At 51.6% G+C, this 12651-nt stretch overlaps 1 protein-coding gene across 1 annotated transcript; it reads right to left on the bottom strand.

The window, feature by feature from the left end:
* Window positions 1-881: 881 nt before the first annotated feature.
* Window positions 882-10454, bottom strand: DTYMK (deoxythymidylate kinase). Its single transcript, XM_049773513.1, has 5 exons — window positions 10325-10454; window positions 9476-9584; window positions 6184-6274; window positions 2435-2632; window positions 882-1290 (listed from the first exon to the last, which is right to left on the bottom strand). Exons 1-5 carry the CDS (start codon window positions 10452-10454, stop codon window positions 1180-1182), a joined length of 639 nt encoding a protein of 212 aa, XP_049629470.1. The 3' UTR covers window positions 882-1179.
* Window positions 10455-12651: the final 2197 nt, after the last annotated feature.

Here is a 12651-nt window from a genome sequence, read left to right as displayed (position 1 = left end):
TCCTTGGGCAGCAGCTGTGGGCTTTGGCTGGGCCCAGAGTGGACATAGGTGGGGCTTACACAAGGGAGCTGTCTGATGTGTTCTGAGAGCTCACTGAGGAGGATGTGGTTCATTCTTAGTGTAGTTTGCAATTCTTAATGGCAAATAATAAGTTTCAATAGAAGACTGAGTTGTCTGTCTCGTGCTTTGTCCCAGGTAAGAGTTGGGTGGGAAGGAAGCAGAGCTCCTGATGCTACCCCAAATGCAGGCAAGCTGGAGTGACATCCGCCCTGGTGCCAGGACATGGACTCCATGTCCCTGCTCAGACAGAAAGTGGGTAGGCAGGAATCAGCAGGGCCTTGGGAGAGGTGGGACCCCTACCCCCACCCTAGTTTAGGGCTCAATTATGGGCATTATTTCTGCCAGAGGACCCCACACAGCAGAAGTCTCTCATGCCTCCATGCTTGCCTCACCTGCCCCCACTCCTAGATTATCTAGTTCAGCCATCACTTCCCATCTGAGGGTACCTGGGCCTATGTCCAGGTGTGGACACAACACCTTAGTTTCCTCTACCACCACAGCCAACCCTATAGGTACCACTAGCCTCCCTAGCCTCGCACTGCATCAGCTGTATCAACTGCAGAACCCTGCTAGCCAGTGCTATTTCCAGTCCACTAGGAGATGCAGGCAGAGCTGCTGGGTACAAGGCCAGGGGCAGTCCCAGGGAGCCTGCCTGCACAGGCTGCCCTCATACTGGAGGCTGAGAGCTGAGACTTTGACACATGTGAAGTTTTTATGTGTTGGGCCAGCTGCCCACTCGTGTGAAATCACCCACGTACTGTGTTTCCAACCCCAGGTGCACAGGTCTGAAGCAGGTAGCCATGAAGAATAAACCAAGCCAGTCAAGAGGGAATCATGGAGTCTTTATGCATCACTGACTCCTTTATAAACCAGGAGGGAGAGGGTCCACCGAGGAACAAATCAGGGTAGCTTTTCACAAGTCCAAGGGTTTGGTGAAAAGAAAGGGGAAGTTGGGAGAACACCTTTATTTTGGGTAAAGGGAGGGTGTGACTGAACAGTTGGGAACCCTTGAACACACAGCAGATGGATTGGATCCTTTGCTCATGTCTTTGGGAAAGAGACAGTAGTAGAACCACCCACCATGAGCCAGACCTGCCCCCAACTGGCAGCTGGATGCCGCTATGCCCACAGCTGCCCCAGTGGCCTGTGAGCAGCGGCCCGGATGGTGACCTCTGATAGCTGCCGTATCTCCTCATGCACAACCTCAATGCTCCTGGACGCGTCCACCACCTGGTAGCAAAGAGAGCATCACTGTGTCCCTCTTGTTGAATGTGAGGCTACAGCACAGGAAGACTGGGTCCTGCCCCTACAACCCAGCCCACTTGGACTGTGGAGAAGCGAGAGGGCAGCACTAGCTGCATGCTGCACCCATGCACTGCTAGCGCCAGTGTTCAGCCTACATGTAGGAGACCTGGGTCTGAGATCCCTTAGAGTCAGGCTCAAATGCTTCTGTACACGGCTGACTCTGGTTTCAGTCGGCCAGAGTGATCCTGAGCACCAATGAGCAACCCAGCACTGACCCATCACCTGGTTCAGGGCAAGACAGACCCTGTGCTGCTGCTGTGACAACGGCCTCCTACCATCTCCAGGTCCAAGTGCCTCTTCCACACCATTTCCTGGAGCCCTGGCACTTCCAGGGATTCCTGTCCCTTCCTCACAGACACCAGGGACAGGTAGAGGCTTAGTGCACAGCTGGCTGGCACGTGCCAGGAAGGCTGAGGGTAGCCTGTGGACCCATGGGGGTGATCCCCAGGATCAGGTCTGCCCAAGCAGCTCAAGGCTTCCCATGCCTCTTTTCTGGAAGTGCTGAGTTTCCGACCAGCTGCTCCAGGTCTATAGGAGACTCACCCTCTGAGGTGTGGTATTCTGGGGGATGTGGGACCACACCCACAGGTGTTTAGACATTGTTTCTGGCTCCTGTCCTAGGGACCCTGTGGTGATGGGGAATGGACCCAGTCCTGCATGCAAGCTCAGTGTGGGGAATGAGCCCACAGTGGGGCAGGGCAGAGGTAGCATACACATGTCCAGTGCACTCCTAGCAGAAACGTGCCAGCAGCCCAGAACAACCGGACAGATACAGCTGAGTATGTGCAGCAACCTCAGGGTACCCTGTTCCTGCCTAGCTGTAGATGACAAGCCTCTTCAGATACAGCGCCCATTGCATCATGCACAGGGCTGCAGGGTAAACTGCAAGGGGTCAGTGTGCAAGGCTGGAGGCAATCTAGGAAGACGCCAAGATCCATACCCTGCTTGGGAGGTGGCCCAGTGGCTGGCTGGTGCCCCTGATGGCCACCCGACTGCACTCACCTGCCCCTCCATGGGCCCAGGGAGCCTGCAGTGCCATAGGCAGGGAGCCATGCCAGGTGCTGCTCACCTGCCAGTTGAGGGTCGTGTCCCCCATGAGCTGGTGGAACTGCTGCAGCGCCCGCTCCTGGAAAGGCCCATCCTCGTAACGTTCCTGCCCGAACTCGGCACGCTTGGTTGCCTCTGCCAGTGCCAGCTGCAGAAACACCACCAGGTCTGGCTTGGGGAGGCCAACGTCTGGCTGTTTACACCAATGCAGGGAAAAGTCCTGCAACACAGAGCAGTGTGAGCGCAGGCAGGGATGGGGGTGGGGTGCTGTCAAAGAAACAATCCTGTGTAAACTTCGTAAGCAGGAACCCTGACACACCCTGAAGCCTCATAGTATGACCCCTCCACTTTCCTGAACTTGAGATTTGCTCCAGAGTACAAGGAGGCCCTGAGGGACCCTCCCCATACTCCTAGCCCCTCTTCACCCTCCATTCAGGTGAGAGCAAAGTAATGCTCCCTCCAGGTGATGCCTGCCAACTACACACTGTCCTGTACCATGACTATTCCAGAAAGTTCTGACAGGCCCCACATGACAGCAAACCCATGACACTATCTCTGCTTCTGCGATGGCTCCTGGGCACCCGGTTGGGTTTGGCTGGATGCTGCACCAACAAGCAGGAACACGTGGCTCCAGGCCTGCATCTTGTGTCCAACGGGATCGTTAGTGCTGGGCCTGAGACAGGAGCAAGGCTGCTTATGCGGGGTGTGTGCAGGACCCCAAAGATGTTTCTAAGACGCACTGAACTTCTAGTATGTCGGTGCTCACGCAGGACAGGAGGCTTCTAGAAAGCCATTTCCTCTACTCAGACTATGCTGAAGCATTTCACAGCAGCAGGTAGGGACAGGGGCTACTCCTAGTTCTGTGCTCATGGTCACTCCTGGTGTTGGTTGACTGCATAAGGCCTCCCACATGGAACCTGCTCTCTGATCCTGAAACATCTTTTTTCCCCATCTTTAAACACCATGATTGTAGTTGTATGATTTCAGTTCACCAGTGGAACATTCCCACCACCAATGTCCCAAATCTCCCTCCTCCCCACCCCACCCACACTTGTACTCGAGACAGGTTTACTATTTCCCTCATTTATTCACACTGTTAGGATAGTTCTCAATGTAGTTATTTCTCTAACAGCCCTCATCACTCTTTGTGGTGGGCTTCATGTCGTGAACTGCACCTTCCAGTCCTCATCTCTTTTGTCTGAGAATTATTGCAAAAATGTCTTTCAATTATCTGAAAACCCATAGATGAGTGAGACTATTGAGCATAATAGATTCCATGTACATCCATGTATAGGAAAATTTCATGACCATCTCTCCTGACGGCTGCATATTCCATTGTGTATATGTACCAGTTTCTTTAGCCATTCATCTGTTGAAGGGCATCTTGATTGTTTTCAGAGTCTGGCTACTGTAAATAGCACTGCAATGAATATAGGTGTAAGGAAGGGATTTTTGTATTCTTGTGTTCCTAGGGTATATCCCTAAGAGTATAGCTGGACTGTATGGGAGCTCAATTTCCAGTTTTTGGAGGAATCTTCATATTGCTTTCCATAAAGATTGGATTAGTTGGCATTCCCACCAGCAGTGAAAAAGGGTTTCTGGGGCCGGAGAGATAGCATGGAGGTAGGACATTTGCTTTTCATGCAGAAGGATGGTGGTTTGAATCCCGGCATCCCATATGGTCCCCCGTGCCTGCCAGGGGCGATTTCTGACCATAGAGCCAGGAGGAATCCCTGAGCGCTGCCGGGTGTGACCCAAAACCCAAATAAAATAAAATAAAAAAGAAAAAGTTTCTTTCTCTCCACATCCCCGCCAGCACTGCTTGTTTTCCTTCTTTGTGATGTGTGCCAATCTCAGTGGCGTGATATGGTACCTCATAGTTGCTTCTTTTCATGTGCCTTTTGGCCATTTGCATTTCTTCTTTTACAAAGTGTCTGTTCATTTCTTCTCCCCATTATTTGATGGGGCTAGATGTTTTTTTATTCTTTCTTTTTTTTTTTGTATAGTGTCTTTGTTTAAGCATGTTGAAGATTTATTTTTAATTTCTTTTCTTTTTTTAAATATATATATATTTTTTAAGTAACATGATTATAGTTGGGTTACAGTCACAAACACCCCCTTCATCAGTATAATATTCTCCCCTCCCCCCTAGATGTTTTTTTCTTGTAAAGTTCTGTCAGTACCTTGTATATTTTGGATATTAGTCCTTTATCTGATGGGTACTGGGTGAATAATTTCTCCCACTCAGTGGGTGGCTTTTGTATTCTGGGCACTATATCCTTTGAGGTGCAGAAGTGTCTCAGCTTAATCTGTTTATCATCTGTTTATCTCTGCTTCCACTTGTTTGGACAGTGCTGTTTCCTTCCTTCCTTTTTTTTTTTTTTTTTTTGGTTTTTGGGCCACACCCTGTGACGCTCAGGGGTTACTCCTGGCTATGCGCTCAGAAGTTGCTCCTGGCTTCTTGGGGGACCATATGGGACGCCGGGGGATCGAACCGCGGTCCGTCCTAGGCTAGCGCAGGCAAGGCAGGCACCTTACCTCCAGCGCCACCGCCCGGCCCCTGCCACACCTGTTTGATGCTCAGGGGTTACTCCTGGCTAAGGGCTCAGAAATTGCCCCTGGCTTGGGGGACCATATGGGACGCCGGGGGATCGAACCGAGGTCCTTCCTTGGCTAGCGCTTGCAAGGCAGACACCTTACCTCTAGCGCCACCTGTTTCCTCCTTAAAGATGTTTAGTCTCAATGTCATGGAGTGTTTTACCTACATGTTGTTCTATATACCTTATAGTTTCAAATGTGATATCAAGGTCTTTAATCCATTTGGATTTTACCTTGGTACATGGTGTTAGCTGGGGATCTGAGTTCGCTTTTTTGCAAGTGGCTAACCAGTTGTGCCAACACCACTTGTTGAAGAGGCTTTCCTTGCTCCATTTAGGATTTCTTGCTCCTTTATCAAAAACTAGGTGGTTTTATTTCTGAGGAACACTATCTGAATATTCAAGCCTATTCCACTGATCTGAGGGTCTGTCTTTATTCCAATACCATGCTGTTTCGATAACTATTGCTTTGTAATACAGCTTAAAATTGGGGAAAGTAGGGGCTGGAGAGATAGCATGGAGGTAAGGCGTTTGCCTTTCATGCAAGAGGTCATCGGTTCGAATCCCAGCGTCCCATATGGTCCCCCGTGCCTGCCAGGAGCAATTTCTGAGCATGGAGCCAGGAGTAACCCCTGAGCACTGCCGGGAGTGACCCAAAAACCACAAAAAAAAAAAAAAAAAATTGGGGAAAGTAATGCCTCCCATATTCCTTTTCCCAAGGAGTGCTTTAGCTATTCGAGGATGTTTATTGTTCCAAATGAATTTCAGAAGTGTTTGATCCACTTCTTCGAAGAATGTCATGGGTATCTTAAAACACGGTCCTAAAACATCTTAAACACTATGAAAACTTAAGAGGCTAATCTGGACACTACTGGTCACATCTGGGAACCCATCCACAGCTGCACCCATGTCTGTTCTTCTACTGAGAATGACGCAATCAACCCAGCAAACATATTTAACAGCCCACAGTGTGAGGAGAGCCCACACTAGGACAGGAGTGCACATACAGCAGGACAGGAGGTCAGCACACAGCAGAACCGAAGGTACACACACCAGATCAGGATGTGAGTCCACACATAGAACCTCAGAGGGCATAAGGAGCACATAGTGGCTGTCCCAGCCAACAGCACTGCACCTGCATCTGCCGAGGGAGCCCAGGGCTTAGCACACTCACCTCCTTGGCGCTGGTGAAGGCGACACCAGAAAATGCGTATCTGTCCACAACGAGGGTGATGCCCTGGCTCAACTTCTCCTTGATGAGTGGCCTGGGAAGCAAGGGCTGGAGTTGAAACACTGCCACCTAGGCCACCTCTCTACAAGCTGCCACACAGGCAAAGCCCCAGGAAAGGGCCTGATCACTGGAGCAGAGCTACTGACTCTGCTTAGCCCACATGCAGTGCAGCTGAAAAACTGGGTTTAAAGTATTTCTTTATGAATGCTTATTGGTTGAGACCAACAGAGGAAGTTGAGGGGCCAGAGCGGTAGGACATCTGCCTTGGCCCCAGCTGACCTGCGTTTGATCCCAGCACCCCCATATGGTCCCTGGAGACCCACGACTCCTAGCAGTGATTCCTGAGCACTGCCAAGTATGGCCCCAACTGCCGCCTAAACCCCCACCCCCAAATGTAGAGGAAGTTGAAGCAGCCTCTCCTGATACACAACAGCAATGAGGGAACACCAGGGGCAGGCACAGATGGACAGGAGAGTCAGGCCACATTGCCAGGCTGGGGAAGCGATGGCCAGCAGGTGGCACCCCAGCCACACCCAACCAACACCAAGAGGGTGAGTGCAACTTGCCACCTGAAGAAGCTGGCACAAAGAGAGGCACATGGGGCTGTGCCTGGATACTGTTCTGCTACTCCTACGTGTGACCTGTCTCAAACACACATAGTGGTTGGACACATCAGAAGACTAAAGTCTTGCCGGACAGAACACAGGAGCTGGCAAGACACTGAGCCAGGGAGAGTGCTCAGGCCTCAGCACAACAGGACAGAGACAGAGACATGGATACAGATGTCCAGAGAATGGAATGAGGGCATGGCTATCCCATGAGCAATGGGGCACAAATCAAGGGCTAGTGATAGTACAGTGGGGAGGGTACTTGCTTGTCCATGGTCTACCTGGTTCAATCTTGGCATACCATATGGTCTCCCCAAGTCCCACCAGGAGGAATCCCTGAGCACCAATGGCCTTAAGTACAGAGTAGCTCATCACACTGTGCCAAACACCACTCTCTATAGCAGCATAAACAGCTGTCTCTAGGGCCAGAGCAGGAGAAACCAGGGAAGTCTGGAGCCCTTTAAAATTTTACCTCTCCTGGGGCTGGAGAGATAGCATGAAGGTAAGGCATTTGCCTTGCATGCAGAAGGTTGTTGGTTTGAATCCCGGCATCCCATATGGTCCCCTGAGCCTGCCAGGAGCGATTTCTGAGCATAGTGCCAGGAGTAACCCCTGAGCGCTGCTGGGTGTGACCCAAAAACAAAAACAAAGAAATTCAAAACAAATGAGAGGTGAGGGTGTGGGGTGACAATGCTAGAATACTTGCCTAGTATGTGTGAGGCCCTGAGTTCAAATGCCAGGTGCCAGAGCAGTCCAGTAGATAGGTGTTTGCTTTACATGTTTCTAACATGGTTGATCCCCACCATCCAATATGGACCCCTGAGCCCTCCCAAGAGTGATTCCTGAGCACAGAGCCTGGAGTTAGTCTTGAGCACTAGGTGTCTCTCTCCCCCTCGCAAAAAAAAAAAAGTTTGAGTTCAAATCCTAGCACTACATGATTCCTGATCATTACCAGTAATGACCCGAAAGCACAGCCTGGTGTGGCCCCCAAACCAGTAAGAAAAGCGCAGAATAGGGCTGCAGAGTGAGCAGGGCGTGCACCTTGTACACAGCCAACCAGGCTCAACCCTCAGGAACTGATAGGTGTCCCAAATCCTGTCAGGTGCAGAGCCTGAGCACTGCTGGAAGTGGCCCAAAATCCAAACAGGAAAAAAAAGAAAGACAAAATACTTTTATGTCTGACTCAGAGCAAATCATGAGTGCACTGATGTGAATGGGAAGGGACAACAAAAGTCACGCAGAGGGGCCGGAACAATAGCACAAGGGTAAGGCGTGTTTGTCTTGCATGTGTCCAACACAGGACAGACCCTGATTCGAATCCCAGCATCCCATATGGTCCCCTGAACCTGCCAGCAGTGACTTCTGAGTGTAGAGCCAGAAGTAACCCCTGAGCACCACTGGGTGTGACCCAAAAACCAAAAACCAAAAAAAAAAAAAAAAAAAAAAAAGAAAAAAAAAAAGAAAAAGTCACGTAGAGCGATAACACCAAAGTCACACAGAATCCGGACTCATCTGAAGGCCTTGAAGCCTGAAGGCTCTGGCAAGACCAATGAGAAAACAGTAAGAATGGCAAGGTAAGTCACTGCTAAATCTAGTAGTCACTTTCCCACTGGGCACTCCACATCATTCAGAAGAAGCTGGGTCACATACCTCTAAGAGACAGGGTGAGGTGGCTGTTTGGGGGGGCGTGTGGGAGGCCACCGGAGATGCCTCCCAGAGGTGTCTCAGGACATGAATAGCACTGGGTGTTCTGCTAACACCGAGGAGGGGCCCTCAGGAGCATTCCCCTAACACTATGAGCCTCCACTAACCTTCTAATGCCCACACCATGTTCCAAATCGCTAGAAACTCCAGTGCCCAATGTTCTACACCCCTGCCTGGGGGTGGTTTGCGGCTGTGGAGACAGAAAAGCACCACAGCAGCATCTCAGGAACACAGCCTAGAGCATTGCTCTTCAGTCCAGGTTGACACATGGACAGGCTGAAGAGCACCGACTTACTGCCATGGATGTTACTGCCCTGCTCAGTGTGAGCACCGACAGGGAGGGCAGGAAGCTGGAGGGAGACAGGACTGGGCATGCAGTTTCCTCACTTCTACCAACCACCCATTCAGCACCTGTGCACACACAGCATGGCTCAGTGTGAAATGACAGGAACAAGAAAGGGGGAGGACCCCAAAAAACTGTCACTGCAGTTACAGTATCACCACAGGAACAGAAGACATGCAAGGGAGAAGGGGTGGTTTTTGGTGCATGCAGATCCACCTACTGTCTTCTCAGACTACCGCAGTGAGTCCCAGAGTCAAAGCAGGGCCAGGGCCAGAGCGATAGCACAGCAGGTAGGGCATTTGTCCTGCACACATCTGACCAAGACTGATCTAGGTTCAATCCCCAGCATCCCATAGGATCCCCTAAGTCTGCCAGGAGCTATTTCTGAGAGCAGAGGCAGGAGTAATCCCTGAGAACACTTGGTGTGGCCCCAAACCAATTAAAAAAAAAAAAAAAAAAAAAAGCAGGTACTGCAGAAAGAAGTACAAACAAGTGTCTGTGGGTCACGGGCCCAAGGAGACTAGAGGCCAGAACTGGAGGTCGATCTTGCTCTCAGAGCTTGGGGCAGGGGTCACCTTACACTTGCTCCCAGCGGTTCGCCGAGAAGAGCAGGTGCACGGAATGATCTTCCACCTCCCTCTTTTTCTCCAAGTAGGAGCTCAGGAGTCTGCCAATCTCAGTTGATCGTTCTAGGAGAGAAACAGAAGTGAGAGCTGATGTGTGCAGAACTCCTGGTCCTGAATCCCAGAACAGAAACTTTCAGTGCTGGGCATAAGTACCCTCTGGAAGCCTTTTCAAGACTTCTGAATTAGTTGGTTTTAAGAGAACACGTATACAAAAGAGGCATTGTTTTTTCCTTCTGGTTAACATTCCACTGTCTGTTGATGATCTAAGTAACAGTAGTTTCATAAGCACCTTCAAGGCCCATTTTCCTCCCTTTTTATTTTTGGAGAGGAGGGGAGGTGTGGGCCAGACCCTGCGGCGCTCAGAGGTTCCTCCTGGCTCTGCACTCAGAAATCGCTCCTGGCAGGCTCGGGGGACCATATGGGGTGCTGGGGATGCAACCCAGGTCGGTCCCAGGTGAGCCACGTGCCAGGCCAGTGCCCTACTGCTGTGCTATAGCCCCGGTCCTGATGTTTTCCTTAAGAACAGGCTACAAGAACCGAAGAGAAGAGATGCTAAAGGCTGATGAGCCCAGGAGGCCGGGGTTCACTTGCGAGCCCTAAGGGGAGCAAGCACCTGGGTAGCCCCAACATGACAGGAGTGGGACTCCGGCCCTTAGGGCTGGTTCCAGTCGCCCTCCCGTGTACCCACTGCCCAATCACCCACCTCGCGTCCCCCCACTCCCCGGCCCGGCCCCCCGCGCCCCCAGCCCGCCTCCCCTCTGGCCCGCGGCCCCTGGAGCACGGGGACCCGACTGCGCACACACCCGGGAAGCGCAGGAGCTCGGCGCGGTGGCCTTGGGCGCACAGGGCTGTTACCAGCTTGCGGCTCTGCGTGCTCTTGCCGGCGCGGTCCACGCCCTCCAGCACGATGAGCGCCCCGCGCCGACCCGCCATCGCCGCTCCGCGTCCCGCGCCGCACTGAGGCCGTGCGTCCCATTGGCGGGTCGGAGCGCGCGGTTTGGGGCCGTCGCTTCGGGATTGACAGCGGAGGCGGCGGCCGCACGAGCCGGGTTTCTTGGACGTTCTTCGGAACGCCGCCGGATTGGTCGAGCGGGCTGGGAGGCGGGAACATGTCAGCGGAAGCCCCGCCTCTTCTGGAAAAGACCCCGCCCGACCGGAAGTCCGCGGTGCGTGAGCTGCGTGCTGGCGCCGAGCTCCTTGGACTCTCTCTCCCCCAGTTCCGGGCTCGTGGCCCCAGGCACGTGTCCGAGTCTCGTCACCAGGGTCGAGTCCCTGAGGAGACGCGAGTCCCCGTCACCCAGAACCGTGTCCTGAGAAAGCAGGACCGCAGCCCTTGTTCAGTGACATGCCTATAGCCGACGCCCTCAGCAAGAAGTGACAGTGACCGTGTTGTGGGAACCTGAGAACGTTTTGTTTCCCCATATGCTGGCGGTGCTGCAGGCTGGCCCTGCACTCAGGTATCATTTCTGGGTCAAAGCCAACACCCTACCTGCTGGACTATAGTTCTGGCCCTCTGGAAAAAAACTCCCCTTACCCAGATACATGGTACAGGCTGAGCCCAGGTACTATGAGGCCCACAGTACTGCTAGATGTGACTCCCCAAACAGGACAATAATATGGGTATTATTGTAAAAAGGAATAAAAGTTTTTGGGGTCAGAGTGATAGCATGAAGGTAAGGCATTTATTTGCCTTGCATGCAGAAGGACGGTGGTTTGAATCCCGGCATCCCATACGATCCCCCAAGCCTGCCAGAAGCGATTTCGGAGGTAAAGCCGGGTGTGACCCAAAAACAAACAAGAATAAAAGTTGGAATTAAAGGGGCAGGAGGGGGCCGGAGAGATAGCATGGAGATAGCAAGGGCGTTTGCCTTGCATGCAGAAGGATAGTGGTTCGAATCCCATCATTCCTTTCGGTCCCCCGAGCCTGCCAGAGCGATTTCTGAGCGTAGAGCCAGACGTAACCCCTGAGCGCTGCCGGGTGTGACCCAAAACCCAAATAAATAAATAAATAAATAAATAAATAAATAAATAAATAAATAAATGGGCAGAAGCAGTGGCCCGAGCGGTAGGGCGCTTGCCTTGGACACACTAACCTAGAATGGACCCTCGTTCGATCCCCCGGCGTCCCATGGTCCCCCAAGCCAGGAGTGATTTCTGAGCATCACCAGGTGTGTCTCAAAAACCAAAAAAAAAAAAAAAAAAAAAAAAAAAAAGTTGGGATTAAAGAAGAAAGTGCTACACTGAAAACTATAATAACAATGTGAACAAATGAGGGAAATAGAAAGCCTGTCTCGAGTACAGGTGTGGGTGGGGTGGGAAGGAGTGAGATCTGGGAAATTGTTGGTGGGAATCTTGCACTGATGAAGGGGGGTGTTCTTTACATGACTGTAATCATACAACTACAGTCATATTTGTAATCACGGTGTTTAAATAAAGATTAAACAAAAAAAAAAAAAAGAAGAAAGTGGCTCAGTGGGATAGTTTGTGCTTTGAGTGGCCAAGTCCTTTGTTTAGTCCCTGTCACCTCATGGCTCCTGAGTAGCACGTCTGTGGTGACATTAGGCTTGTGACCCTGATGGGTCCAGGGACTTTTAGGAATGACCCAATGAAAGAAAAGAGCCCTTTAGGAAAGTGACTTTGGGAACCTTTGTGGTCACCCACACGCAGTGCTGTCTGTGACCCCACCCAGGAAGTCTCATGTTCTCTCTCTCTCTCTCTCTCTCTCTCTCTCTCTCTCTCTCTCTCTCTCTCTCTCTCTCTCTCTCTCTCTCTCTCTCTTTCTCTCTCTCTCTCTCTCTCTCTCTCTCTTTGTTTTTGGGTCACACCCAGCAATGCTCAGGGGTTACTCCTGGCTCTACGCTCAGAAATCGCTCCTGGCAGGCTCGGGGGACCATATGGGATGCCGGAATTCGAACCACCATCCTGCATGCAAGGCAAATGCCTTACCTCCATGCTATCTCTCCGGCCCCATGTTTTCTTTCTTGCTGTCACTCCTAAACCCTCTATATCCTCAGCTTCACTGTTTTGATCAGAGCATAGAACTGTCCCAGTGTAGTGTCAGTTCCAGAAGTGCTCTGTTCTACAGCTGTGAGGGACAGAAAGGGTTATGACATGCCCAGCAGTTGGCCAG

Source organism: Suncus etruscus, chromosome 5 (assembly GCF_024139225.1).
Source record: "Suncus etruscus isolate mSunEtr1 chromosome 5, mSunEtr1.pri.cur, whole genome shotgun sequence".
Classification (NCBI taxonomy): domain Eukaryota; kingdom Metazoa; phylum Chordata; class Mammalia; order Eulipotyphla; family Soricidae; genus Suncus; species Suncus etruscus.
This window is presented reverse-complemented; position numbering and strand designations above follow the sequence as displayed.